Here is a 14,766-nt window from a genome sequence, read left to right as displayed (position 1 = left end):
ATAGAAATTGACTCTTGTGAATGCAGCATAAGATACCTTGATTTGTGCTTTCTGGTAGGACTTCACATTTCCAACTAATCCTGTAAACACAATGACTGAAAGCAGTTTTTAACCAATCTTCAACCCCTGTTCAGGCAGGCGCAACAATCTCCTCTTTAAGTATCACCATTTACTATTCATTATTCTAACTTAGCTTTCTGGGCTCTATTCTTCAAGGATTCTTTTTTCTTTTGCATTGTACAGATTCACATGAAAATGGAAGGGGAAGGGAAGCTGCTCATGGAGCCGCCTTGAGCATTCAGATAAAGTGGGATACAAAACTTTTAAGAACAGGGCAACAACAGTTATGGTGAAACTGATCATCTGTCTTAAGGAAAAGCAGACAACCGGATAACAAGTTCTTAGGGGAAAATGATGTTTGGCATGTAATAATGCAGCATTTTTGAATAATATTAGCTCATGCATTAATTCACTTTGTTATCAATACAAAAGGTTGTAGCCAACTTAATTATTGTGCATCTGGAACAACTTCCCTTCGCATCCGTGCATTGCCGCCACATTTGCTCTGGAGGGTTGGGGGGGGGGACCCAGAACGGTTTTGGGGGAGCACACAGGAGAGGAAAAGTTTTCTTGTGCTCACAGAAATTGTTCTGTGTACACAATGATTTAGTTTGCTTCCGCCCATACACACAAATAAACAAGGTTGAATGAATATATAGACATAAAAATGTAGACAAGTTCAAGTTATTGAGACTGCAATCCTATGCACACTTACTTGGAACCAAGGCCCATGGAATACAGTGGAGCCTGCAAGTTCACTCTGTACCTATTTTAATAAATAAAATGTATTGCATGGATTCTTAAATCTTTGTTGCCGTAACTTTGGGTGGTGCTTAATTCTCCCCGGTCAACCATGAAATTCACCAGATGACTTTGGTCATTCACTATTTCTCAGTGTAACTTTAGCTGCGTTATACCCCCACATGTCAGTTGACGAATTTGGTAAGAAATGATCAGTTGCTGCCCAGAGCAACCATGGGAGAACTAGAAAGGAGAAAAGAGTTATACCCGTATGACTGGCTGACACCACTGTTGGCCTTGGCCAGTCATTAGGGCTGCTGGGACATGCCTGTGACTTTCTGAATTCTGTGGGCCAATCAGGGCTCTTGCTCTGGCGGCAGACCTGTCAGAGCCCAATTTCTGTTGGGTCCACTTCCAGAGCATAAACGCCAGCCACTCTGCGAATAGGGAGCGTGGTCGAAAATCAGACATCCGACCCACCCTGTATATGCTGGCTCTGCCCGGAGGTAAGTGGGCTATACAGATGTATAGCCTTACTGCTATACAGATGTATAGCCTTACTGTGGAATTAATTGGTCACCGTATTCAGAGCCAGGGAGGAATTTGCCTGCAGATGAATTGGGCCTGTCTGGGGTTTTTGCCTTCCTCATAGGAACTGCCACAACTTTGGTGGAAAGGTGGCATTGGGTTGGATCCTTAGTCTAAGCAGGGTGTGTGTATGTCTCACCCCTCAGTCCAGGATCAAATGCAGGGTGTGCTGGTAAAGGGGTCCAGGGTTTGGGTTCTGTCCTAAAGCCCAGATAGGGGCTAATAGGACATAGAAGTGGCAACCGGGCAGGTTTATCCCATTGATTTGCATCATGGGCGGTCTTTAACCCCAGGATTGACTCTGATGGAGTATCAGCCAGCAACCAGGTTGGCTGATTCAGGATATATACCCAGTGCCCATGCCAAAGCCCACTGACATCTGTAATCAATAAAAAAGTTGCGGCCACTTCAATCCCAAGATGGTGTTTTGCCTTTCTTTGCTTTTCCTGCTCCACCTACCCCCTCCCTGGTAGCCTCTGGCCTGCTGCACATGGGCAAAGAAAACATAAGAAAATTAGATCAAAAACCTATATAGTTCAGCATTCTGCTGTCCTCAACTTGCCAACCAGATGCTCCCTGGGAAGACTACAAGCAGGGCCCAAAGGCAATGGTTTTCTCTCAATATTGCCCTCTAACAGTGGGCATGTGGCACATGCTGTCTCTGGAATTGGAGATTCAATTTAGCTGTCATGACTAATAGCTAGTGATAGACCTAATCCTCATGAATTTGTTTAATAAAGCTGTCCATGGCAGTGACTCACTTCTTGAGGAGCGAATTCCATATGTTAATCATTCGAAATATGAAAAGTGCTCAATTGTTCTGAATATACTACTAACTTATATTCCTAGTTTTTATTTCTTCCAGAGTTGTTTCTTTTAACATGACTTGTATTGATAATGGAAGTACTTGATCGTATTTTGGGATGGCCATATCTCATAGACAATCTCCTTCCTTATGTTCAATTGTGGTTTAACACTGTCTTTTGGGTATTGGGCCTAAGCAGCAAGGTGTCCTCTTGGTGTCAGGTGGAAGCAGCAATGTATAAGTGACAGAGTACCTTCTTGGTGACATTTTATCACACTGGGATTCCTTTCCTCATGATGGTCCACCAAAACATGAGCCTGAGCATTTTTAGGGCATGTCTGGTGACCACAGATTAAACAAGGATTGTTTTAGCAGTATTTAAAATATGATATAGTATGAAGAATGTTAACAGAGATTCATGAAATAGTAAGTTGGTGATCCCTTGCGGTTTTTCTTAAAATTCTTTCACCTGATTGTATCCAATGGCTGGCGTTGGAACTTATACACAAAATGTGCTCTGGATCAGAACTGTTATTTCAGGGCAAAACAAATTTTCAAGGGTAAAATGAATCTCTCAGATACAACAGAGCCTTAAAATAACCCAATAAGAAAAGGGAATTACAAGCACTGATGCCAGACTATTTTCTACTTCATTTACATTCTAAAGAACAAATACTATCATGCTCAGGATCATGAGTCATCAGTGAAAACCACAGTGTTTTTAAATTTAATGAGGCAAGAGGATGATGTTTCATCAATATGGCATCAAGCTTTTTATAACTCTGGGGTGGTAAATTGCTTTGGATTTTTGTCTGTTTTCTGCCCTTCCCTCTGTCCTTCAACACGGGAGAAGATTCACTAGCAGTTTTCAGCAAAGAAGAAGGAAAAAGGCTTATGGTTTGATTAGTGCCATTTAGTACCATTTAACACAATCTGAGTCAACTCTAATCTCAGGATATTGCTTTTATGTCACACAGGAATCCCTAGATTTCTTAGCATTTTTCATGTTTATGGGGTTTACAAATAAAAGTAAAATAAAGTAGTATTCCTTTGAACAGGGTTGTTCTGCAGCACCTGAAAGACAAAATAAATTAAGTGGCTAGTGGCCGATCACAAAGCCATCTAAGGTTGCCATTCGAACCATGTCTATGCAGAAGTAAGTCCCACTGAAGTCAGAGGGCCTTACTCCCAAGTAAACAGAATTAGGTTTGTAGCCTTTCTCGTGAAGCTGATTTCACTGTTTAGGATAAATTTGTAATTCTATATAGCTTCCCGTACTCAGACATCAGGGAGGGCAAGTTTAACACCTATCTGATATTTTGCTCTTCGTGTGCTGGATAGTTGGAATTACTTCTGCCACTTAACCACATACGAGTCCTTTTTAAAACTGCAGCATTAGCCTTTTCTTACGAAAAGAAAAAGAAGGAGCAGTGCATTCAACTGGTTTTTAAAATTCATTGTAAGAAGAGGATTAAGGCTGCAGTCCTAACCTCACTTACCTGAATTCAGGATTCAGATAGGTAGCCCCATTGGTCTGACGTAGTCGAAATAAATTAAAAAAATTGTCCAGTAGCACCTTAGAGACCAACTAAGTTTGTTCTGGGTATAAGCTTTCATGTGCATACTGGGTGTAAGGTTTCGTGTGGTATCTGAAGAAGTGTGCATGCACACAAAAGCTTATACCCAGAATAAACTTAGTTGATCTCTAAGGTGCTACTGGACAATTTTTTAATTTACCTGAATTCAGTGGGACTTGCTTCTAGTTAGGACTGCAGCCCTCATGCAAATATAGTCTAGCACAGAGGTGCCAGCTTATGCCAAAGATGGAGGAACCTTGATGTTACACGTGTGTGATGTCACTTGTGTGTGCAACGCACACATGCGACGTCACGTACGTGACGTCGTGTGGTTGGGAGGAGGAGAGCATGGAGCTGAGCACAGCCTGGCCTCAACGGCTGACAGCTCCTCTCTCAAGCTTGGCCTCTGTGATGAATGATTCACTTTGAAAAGTGTAGTCAAAATGGGAAGGTTTAGAAACTCAAGCAAGACCAATTTCCATTAAAACATACAAGAAACTTTATTAGAACAAAACTCTGTAAAAAGGAAAAGCTTCAAATGATTACACAGATTAAGACTGCTCAGATGCTTAAAAAATAACAAAACTATCTTATCCTAGCTAGCTGACTGAAACACTTACGCAAAATACCTTCTAAGATCCGAACAGGCACCGACCGTCCATGCCGAGAGCTCCTTATGCTCACCCCAACCCAAGTTTTAAGGGAACTCTGACTATGGACGTTCACCCCTTTTGCCCAACAATATTGGCACCTGCTCCCATTACATGTCTTTGATTACCGTTCGACACTGGCCTTGAGGCCTTAATGAGAGGCTCAGTATTCCAGGAATTCTAACAAAGTCCCACACAACTTGCAAGCTAATCTTAAAGGGACTATATCACCACAGCTTTCTCTGTTCCCTCAACATTGGCCCCTGGAGCCAGTGCCCCTGATCTAGCTAATAAAAGACAACAAACAACACTTCAGAAAAAAGGAAAAGCCATGAGGCACCTACTGGATTTGTATCTATTTACATATTGCAATATAGGATGCGGGTGGCACTGTGGGTTAAACCACAGAGCCTAGGATTTGCCAATCAGAAGGTTGGAGGTTCGAATCCCTGCGACAGGGTGAGCTCCCGTTTCTCGGTCCCAGCTCCTGCCCACCTAGCAGTTCGAAAGCACGTCAAAGTGCAAGTAGATAAATAGGTACCGCTCCTGCAGGAAGGTAAACGGCATTTCCGTGTGCTGCTCTGGTTCGCCAGAAGCGGCTTAGTCCTGCTGGCCACATGACCCGGAAGCTGTACGCCGGCTCCCTCGGCCAATAAAGCAAGATGAGCGCCGCAACCCCAGAGTCGGCCACAACAGGACCTAATGGTCAGGGGTCCCTTTACCTTTACCTTTTACATATTGTAATGTATGCACTTTCACTTAAGCAGCTGGCATGTGGCCCATTTAAGAGGAACAGCTATGACCCAGGAGGCCAGTTCCTGGAGAGCTGACTCAGAGGTGTGGCCTCGCTGAAGGAATTAGTTACTACTCTGTGCAAATTTGATTTACCATTAACTCAGCTTGTAGAGAGTTCATATATAATGTGAATGTTAAAAAAAAGAAAAACTTTTGTTGCAGAGAAATCATTGATAGTGAGAATTTATGCCAAGATGGGGGCCGACCATCAAGGTCCCTCCTGCTCTCTCTTCTTATGATTCTTATCTTTAAGGCAGATTTGGACCAGAGAGCCCTTTAAATAGAGGACTGTCCTCTGACAACACTTTAAATAGAGGACTGCTATCTCTAACAGGGATGCGGGTGGCGCTGTGGGTTAAACCACAGAGCCTAGGACTTGCCGATCAGAAGGTCGGCGGTTCAAATCCCCACGACGGGGTGAGCTTCCATTGCTCGGTCCCTGCTCTGCCAACCTAGCAGTTCGATAGCACGTCAAAGTGCAAGTAGATAAATAGGTACTGCTCCGGCAGGAAGGTAAACGGCATTTCCGTGTGCTGCTCTGGTTTGCCAGAAGCGGCTTAGTCCTGCTGGCCACATGACCCGGAAGCTGTACGCCGGCTCCCTCGGCCAATAAAGCAAGATGAGCGCCGCAACCCCAGAGTCGCCCACAACTGGACCTAATGGTCAGGGGTCCCTTTACCTTTACCGTTTTATCTCTAACACAGGGGTCAGCAAACTTTTTCAGCAGGGGGCCGGTCAACTGTCCCTCAGATCTTGTGGGGGGCCAGACTATATTTCGGGGGGGGGAAATGAACGAATTTCTGTGTCCCACAAATTACCCAGAGATGCATTTCAAATAAAAACACATATTCTACTCATGTAAAAACACCAGGCAGGCCCCACAAATAACCCAGAGATGCATTTTAAATAAAAGGACACATTCTACTCATGTAAAAACACACTGATACCCGGACCATCCGCAGGCCGGATTTAGAAGGTGATTGGGCGGGATCCGGCCCCCGGGCCTTAGTTTGCCTACCCATGCTCTAACATAAGACACAGAGCTGTTCTGAGCTCTGGAAGATGAGGGCATGTTGATCTTCTCACAGAATCGTGACATGTGAAATTGACAGTTCAGAAGTGAATACACACACACACACACACACAGTCTTGCAGGCTAAATCCACTTCAACATTCAAAGGCTAGATTTATAACATAGAAAGGGTTTGGTAAAACCCTCTAGTTTCATACTCCAGGACACATTTCTCTAACTGACATGAGGCAGCCATAAATATTCAGACACAAAGGTAGGCAGCTTTCCCTTTTCACGCTCATGTCAGCTGAACTGCAGGTATAAAAACAAGGCTGTTTTGCAAGAATCCCAGGTAACAAAGGTTGAAGGGCTTAAATTTGGTACAAAGAATTAATTTAATAGAAACCTGTACAATGCAAAGTTATATTTCAGGGCCTGTAGTGTTTCATTAGAAATAAATATGCAGATACCCTCTGTACCTTCTCTGGAATGGTAGCTGTATTTGTTTATTTTGCTGTAGCAGACACATAATGGTTTAGTAGCACCTTGAAGACTCTCTCATTTTGTTATGGTATAAGCTTTTTTTTTGTAGACTCAAAAGAATGCATTTGTGGCACAAGACCCTTTGTCAATTTCATCTGTATCACCTGTAGCACATGCATTCTGGAAGGTTCCAATGACACTGAGGGATACAGGTCAAAGGGAACTGAATGGGATGGAAAAACTGAAGACTATAGCCCAGGTGGCACAACTTGGCAACTAATTATATGTGAGGAACAAATGAGATAAAATAATAATAGATCAAGCCATGGCTGTGTGGTTGATTTAACCAGGTGAATGGTGAACTTTATGGGATGTATGGAGAGTGAACAAGGAGAAGAAGTCTTGGTAGAAAAGATGAACAGTTTGGTCTTGGACATATTGAGATGTCTATGAAACACTCAAGTGACTATTTCAGGCAGACTGGAAGGGGATATGGTCCAAGTACAGCTGGGACTCACCAGCATACATACAGGGGTATTGAAAGCTGTTCTAATTTCATGAAACCCAAGGAGAGAGGGGGAGAAGCACACAGCCCATAATACCAAGTGATCCCAACAGAGACAGGAGAGCTTTCCCCCAATAGAAAAGTTGAATAAACAGTCAGACAGGTAGGAGGAAAAGGAGTTAAGAATGAAGTCTTGAAAAATTAAGGCACAGAGGCAAGCAGGAGAGTTTGGTCAACTGAGTCTGGGTAACTGGGCAATTGCCTGCTTTGGATGGGGTCATTCTCCCCCTGAAGGAGCATATTTGTAGTCTGGGCATGCTCCCAGCTCTGTCACTGGAGGCCCAGGAGACCTCAGGGTCTAGGAGTGCCTTTTACCTGCTTTGGTTGGCAAGACAGCTATGGGCATTTCTGAGCTGCGGTAGCCTAACAATTGTCATCCATGTACTGGTAACCTCCAGACTGGATTACTGCAATGTTCTGTATGTGGGGCTGTCTTTGAGCTGATCTGGAAGCTGCAAAAATGTTGCAGCTTGATTGCTCACTGCTCACTTGACTTAGGCCACTGCTGATGGAACTGCACTGGCTGCCAATTAGCTGCTGGGTTCTGTTCAAGGTGCTGGTACTGGAGTATAAAACTCAATCAGCTTGGTACCAGGATGCATAAAATATAGTCTAGCCCTATGCATACCCAGCTGATCACTGCGTTCTGCAGGAAAGGGCATCTTGCAGATACAGTGGTACCTCAGGTTACAGACGCTTCAGGTTACAGACTCCACTAACCCAGAAATATTACCTCGGGTTAAGAACTTTGCTTCAGGATGAGAACAGAAGTCGTGCGGTGGTGCAGCAGCAGCGGGAGGCCCCATTAGCTAAAGTGGTGCTTCAGGTTAAGAACAGTTTCAGGTCAAGAACGGACCTCCAGAACAAATTAAGTTCTTAACCCGAGGTACCACTGTACTATCATAAAAGGTCTGTTTCACATAATGTCCGGATCAAGCCTCCCTCCAAATGCACATCAGACTGGTGCCTCTTCTATTGCCTTTCGGCACCTGCTAAAAATGTTAGTTGTTGTTGTTGTTATTGAATTTATATACCACCCTATATCTCAGGGCGGTTCACAGAAAAGATCAACATAAAAACCACAATATATATAATCAAAATAAAAACAACAACGAAGCCTTCTAAAGTCTTTATCCCAACTGGTATTTGTTTTGGATCTGTGTTGATTTTAAGTACGTGTTATTTTAAATGAATTTTAATGTATAATTGTTTGTTTGTTTTTATTGGTTTTATTATGCAATTGTTTTGATATATGGAACTGTTTCATAGGTACCATTGCATTGCAAATTTCTTCAAGGTGCCTCATTCATTAATGGATTCATTAATAATAATAGTAATAGTAACTATAACTACCATAGGTGCCAGTTCCTGGGGGCCGAGGCTCTTTGGGTCCCCTCCATTTATTTTGAGGGTGCTGCCCTCCCCATTGTTGAGGCCGAACGCAGTGTTGGGCACAGAGCGATGTCATGTCAGGCCCCCTCAATGTTCTTCTGAAGATGGGACCCCTGGAAGAGACCTTTAAGTATGGCAATAAGTAGATAATCTGAGATCTTAACGAGGGCAATGTTGATGGCAAGATGATGGTAGAAAAGAAGAGTGGAGTTGGAATCATGAGTTGGGAGGGAGCACAGTCGAGAGGGCATGTGGAAGGGCTAGATGAGGATAGCAGGACAGTCATCTCACCAAGAGATACTGGGCAGAAGAAGGAAAGGCGTGACCATTCAAACCTATGCATGTGTACTTGGAAGCAAGTCCCAGACTCCACTGTTAATGAAGCTACCTACAAGAGTAGATGCTTCAGAGGATAATATCCATGCTGTTGAAACTATAGAGAGGAATTAAATGAACATGATTGGCTTCTAGTACTACCATTTGTGCTTACATTGAATACTTAGTGCAGTCAGATGCCACATCTTCCGAAATTAAAAATAAAACCCTATGTTGCCTCATGTGATTCCAAAACGACAGTTTTTAATATTTGTTGTTGTTATTTGTTTCTGATTGTTTTTACTGTGTGATTTGATAGGTGGCATTTATATAGGGTTGCATCCTATGAACTCATAATCAGACTGTTGTAAGTTCACTGATTTCAATAGATCTACTCTGTGTATAACATGGTAGGATTCCAACCCTTAGTGTGTAGGATTCTACCATTCTTTTCAAAGGACAGAATCTATCTGTCCCTAATCGGAGTCAAGCATACATTCTACTTTGTCAGTTTGCTCTGAAGGTATCAGCTGATGCTTCTAATGGAGCTTCCATCATTTAATTTTCATCTGATTATTTTCATCTAAGAGTTTACATGCATTAAGGACATTCTTCTATAGTTAGATAACGAATCTTGTAGATATACATACAGAATAAATGCTGCTATACTTTTGCTATGGTATACTTTTGCTTCAGAAATAAAGTCATGTCATGATTGCAGGAAGCCACAATTACGCATATGCTACTATTGCTTGTGCTGTTTTCAGCTGCGATTCAGAAGTCAAATGATTCTTGCATTAGTCTTCAGTTTCATCCCCTCAATAGTGCTATCATGATCACAAGCATTAGAACTGGCTTATCCCAATTTTGCTAGAGAGCTTAAGATGTTTGGCCTACTTATCTCTGAAGTACTATTACTTCCACTTCAATGTTTTCTAATGATGTCGGAGAGTCAAATAGGAGTACAATATTCCGCTGGGTGGGACATAATTAGCTGAGAAGCTGTGTCTTGCCAAATGCAAGGTGGTTCTTTGGTTTGGAATTCAGAAGTAATATAAAACATAACTGAGTGAGAAGAAGATTTTATTCCTAAACAGCAAGGAATATATACATACGGGACATGCACTTCTATCTGCCACTTGGAAGCCCTTAAAGAAGTGATGAAGTGACTCTCCCAGGTAGCTTTAGATTGCACGGCTCTGGTATGTATATATTGTTTGCTGTTTAGGAATAAAATCATCTTCTCACTCACTTGTGTTTTACAGTGGTACTTCGAGTTACAAACGCCTCAGGTTACAAACGCTTCAGGTTACAAACTCCGCTAACCTGGAAGAGTTACCTCGAGCTGAGAAATTTGCCCCAGGATGAGAATGGAAATCATGTGCCGGAGGCGCAGAGGCAGCAAGAGGCCCCATTAGTGAAAGCATGCCTCTAGTTAAGAACAGTTCCAGGTTAAGAACGGACCTCCAGAACGAATTAAATTCGTAACTAGAGATACCACTGTATATTGCTTCTGAATTCCAAACAAAAGAACCACCTTGCATTTGGCAAGACAAGCTGCTCGCATCTTTTGTGGTGGGATGTGGGAAGGACGGGATATAATAAACAGGATTTACCATCAAACACATTTTAATGTTTGTCCAATGCTACGAATAAGTTAAGGTCACAGCCCATGTAAGTGGTAAAACCTTGAGCTTCTAAATTGTAATCTGCAAAGTCTGCAATACATCCTGCTAAAATGAAATATGCTGGTACAAATTCATACATTCGGAGCTGTTTAAATTATAAATTATTCTCATGACAAAGGAGCCCCTTGGAAAGTTTACTGTTACTAAAGTACTATAGAACTCTTATGTTTACATGCAGTTATATAAATGATAAAAAAACTACAACTAAACATTAAAAAAGGATAGTATACAATTCTATTAATACATATCCTGCAGCTAAGTGGCCGTGATGGTACCTATTAACTGAATTTGTTGATGTCATCCTTGAATCCATTATGCTGCTAGCTATTTGTGGCATATGATAAGGAAGTAGATGTTTTCAGTAGAAGAACCGCTAAGAGACAAGCATTAATATATAGATCACTTGTGGTGAGTGATTCTGCTGAGAATAAAGTGCCTGAGTCTTTCTTTTTGGTTTGGTGCTTCTTTTAAACAGAAACATCGGAAATATGCTTGTTCTACAAATCACAATGTACAAGTACCAGAGATTTGGGATTGTATCTTGAAGTAGCTATGAAGATTTACTTATCTAAGGTCAGAGTTTGAAAAGAATTTCAAGTACCAACCATAGCACATTTGTGCCAAAACATTTTAGGTCCTTAAAGTTTCCAATAACTTAGAATGGGGAAGATACCTTGCTCAGCCATAGCATCAGAAATGGCAAGAGAGCTGGACTTAGGGCTGCCATAAGTCTGGATTTTCCTGGACATTACTGGGATTTCAAAGGTGGATTTGACGCCTGGGGGGAATTTTTGAAATGTGGCGCTTTGACCTGGATCTTAGGCAACTCAATTGAAAATTCGTGGGGTTTTTTTTTTGGCATTTTGGGAGGTTTTCTAAAAAAAAAAAAAAGACTCAACAATTTTGGGGCCTTCCTATAAAAAGCTCAACAACTTCTGGGGTGTCCTGGTTTTAACTTTTTGAAATATGGCAACCCTGGCTGGACTAAACTGTATATCTTGGCTGCATGTAAATATCCAATGTTAGTCATATTCAGAGGAGAGCCACTGAAATCAAATGGCTTAACTATTGCTTTCACTGGAGCTACTCTGAGAATGTCTTAGTTGGATATCAATCCACAATTTGAATCCATTTTGTGTATTAGCCAGGTTTCATGTTAATACTGATAAACATCTCACCATAATATTCTTATTCAGAGGTTACTGTCTTAGAAGTTGAAAAAAAAAAAGTTATTTATCTAGTGACATCAAATCTGCATCACCTTACAGTGTGCATCACCCTGACATGAGAGGCTTCAAAGCCAGCACAGAACTCCCTGGGGCTGATGGGAGCTGTGGTCTAAAACAGCTGGAAGGCACTATTATGGTGGAGACCAGACATAGTTCTAAATGGAAATTGAGAGCACTATATTTTAGAAGCATCCTCTTCCATTTAAAACATCAAAGTGCCCCATAATCTTAGCAAGGTCCTTGAGGGAGATGAGTTGGAAGCCATGATCCAAACTGTGAAACGTTTGTCAGTATCTTATAGTACCTGAAGCAGGAATTCAGAGACATTTGATTTACTCCAGTGCATGTTTATGTATCACACAATTTGGTGGAATCCCTGCCTTTGACTAACAAGGGCTATTTATGATGATTTCTTATCAGATTTTGTCCGAATATAGAACTCATACTTTCACTAAATTCACTAAATTCACAATACATACCTTCACTAAAATTCACAATTGTTTTGACTGTGTGCGCATGCTTGAACTGGGTAACTCACACACATGGGCTGTGAGTGCCAGGCTAAGTCCAGCCTAGCCAGTGCTCCATTTCATATGCTTCCACCACAGCTTCTCTGTAAGGTGGGATGAGTGATGGGAGAGCAATATGGCAACTGGGCTATGGCTGCTGTGGTATTACACACCCAGATCCCTGTGCAGCTCCTTCACACTCAGGGCTGTGTTACCCATAGGCGCTAGGGGTGCGTCAGGGGTGCCAGGCCAAGAGTCTAGGGCGAAGATTTGGAGTCCAGGGATTGGGAAGAGCCGAAAATTGCTGCCAAGCGGAGCAGAGTGTGATAATAATAATAATAATAATAATAATAATAATAATAATAATAATAATAATAATTTATTATTTATACCCCGCCCATCTGGCTGAGCCTCCCCAGCCACTCTGGGTGGCTCCCAATCAAGTATTAAAAACAGTACAACGTTAAATATTAAAAACTTCCCTGAACAGGGCTGCCTTCAGATGTCTTTTAAAGATAGGATAGCTGCTTATTTCCTTCACATCTGAAGGGAGGGCGTTCCACAGGGTGGGCACCACTACTTGAAGACAACATCATCAAGGTTTCCTGAATACACATAGCACCGCACTTGCGTTGGCCGTGTGTTGGCCTGATCCGAAGCTGTGTGCTTGGGTTTTTGAAAGCCATGCTGAAATCAAGGTTGCACTCTGATACAGCAGTCTTACCTGCATCATTAAGCACTGATTGATTCGCTTTGGGTTTGGTAACTTTACCTTTATGGACATGGCAAAATGCACTGCCTTCACTACAGCATGTGTATTGATTCTGTTGGGAGTGCCTGAACATCAACAAAAGACCAGGACTTTGAAATGTCAAGAAATGCTTATGCCTTGCATATTTATAGCATGTCTAATAATAACCTTGAAGCATTTCCACTGCATGGACTTGCACAGTTTCTTCCACCCTCTTCCACCCCCACCCCACCCCCTACCCTGTTCTTCCAAATGTTCTATCCTTTACTGAGAAATGTCTCCTAATTTCAGGTAGTAGAGAAGCAGCCTTCACCTACGCCATCATTGCTGCTGGAGTAGCGCATGCAATCACTGCTGCCTGCACCCAGGGGAACCTGAGCGACTGCGGCTGCGACAAGGAAAAACAGGGACAGTACCACAAAGACGAAGGATGGAAATGGGGAGGCTGCTCTGCAGACATCCGATATGGAATAGGATTCGCCAAAGTGTTTGTGGACGCAAGGGAGATTAAGCAGAATGCAAGGACGCTCATGAATTTGCACAACAACGAGGCGGGGCGAAAGGTAGGCACCTTGGCTCACCTCTGAATATGGCCACCTCAGGTCTACAGCAACATTTGTGTGCATATGCTTTGAAGCCAATGTCACTTGCTGGTCCACAAGGTATGCAAACTTGCACTTCACAAGACCAGCAGCTAGTCAGAGGTTTACCGCATCTCGATGCTTTACAGTCATAAAATAGGAAGAAAGAACAAAATGGAGCAAACTGTGTTTTAGCATATAAAAGTGTCTAGATTGCATATGGCCACCTCATTATTTATTTGGGGGATTTGGGGTATACAAAGGTCCACCCTGGCTTTTTATAGAAAGCAAGTGGATATACAAATAAACAGAGGGAAATGATGAATGCTGTAATCTAGATTGCCTGGCAACTCCCACCACGTGGCAGCTTCTTTGGCTAGCCTTTACAATGCCATTTGCTTGCAGAAATGTCTACCTCTGCATCAACAGGCAACTTTGGTATGATGGGACTGAAAGGGGTTTCCTTTTTGGAGAAGTTCAGTAATCCAGGATGCCTCTCCTGAATGACCATGTAGTCAAGATGGCATACCCTCCAACATTTCTCCAATGAAAATAGGGGGGTCCTATTCCACAATAATAACATTTTTTAATTATTTATACCCCACCCATCTGATGGGGTTGCCCCGGCCACTCTGGGTGGCTTGCCACACACACATATATATATACACATGATAAAACATTGAACATTTAAAAACTTCCATATAAAGGACTACATGCAGATGTCTTCTAAAGGCTTTATCTCCTTGGTTTGGGGGTTGCATAACTCCATACCTCCAACATTTCTCTGATGAAATTAGGGATGTCCTAAGGAAAACTGGGACATTCCAGGATCAAATCAGAAACCAGGATGGCTTCTGTAAATTCAGGACTGTCCCTGGAAAATAGGGACACTTGGAGGATCTGACATGGTGCCCTTCATATGCTGTTGGACTATGTCTATCATCTCCCATGCTGGCTGGGACTTATGGGAATTGGAGTCCAACAACACTGGAGGGCACCAAATTAGTTATCCCTTTAAAAAAAAC

At 42.4% G+C, this 14,766-nt stretch overlaps 1 protein-coding gene across 2 annotated transcripts in view; it reads left to right on the top strand.

Moving 5' to 3' along the window:
* Window positions 1-14,766, top strand: part of WNT7A (Wnt family member 7A) — a 50,328-nt gene that overhangs the window by 20,884 nt on the left and 14,678 nt on the right. For both annotated transcript variants that reach the window (XM_028718976.2, XM_028718977.2), the window contains exon 3: window positions 13,452-13,723. In XM_028718976.2, coding sequence (XP_028574809.1) covers window positions 13,452-13,723 — 272 coding nt within the window. The remainder of the gene's footprint in view (window positions 1-13,451; window positions 13,724-14,766) is intronic.

The sequence above is a fragment of the Podarcis muralis genome, chromosome 2 (assembly GCF_964188315.1).
Source record: "Podarcis muralis chromosome 2, rPodMur119.hap1.1, whole genome shotgun sequence".
Lineage (NCBI taxonomy): Eukaryota > Metazoa > Chordata > Lepidosauria > Squamata > Lacertidae > Podarcis > Podarcis muralis.
Note: the sequence above shows the minus strand (reverse complement) of the source record. Positions and strands in the feature narration are given on the sequence as shown.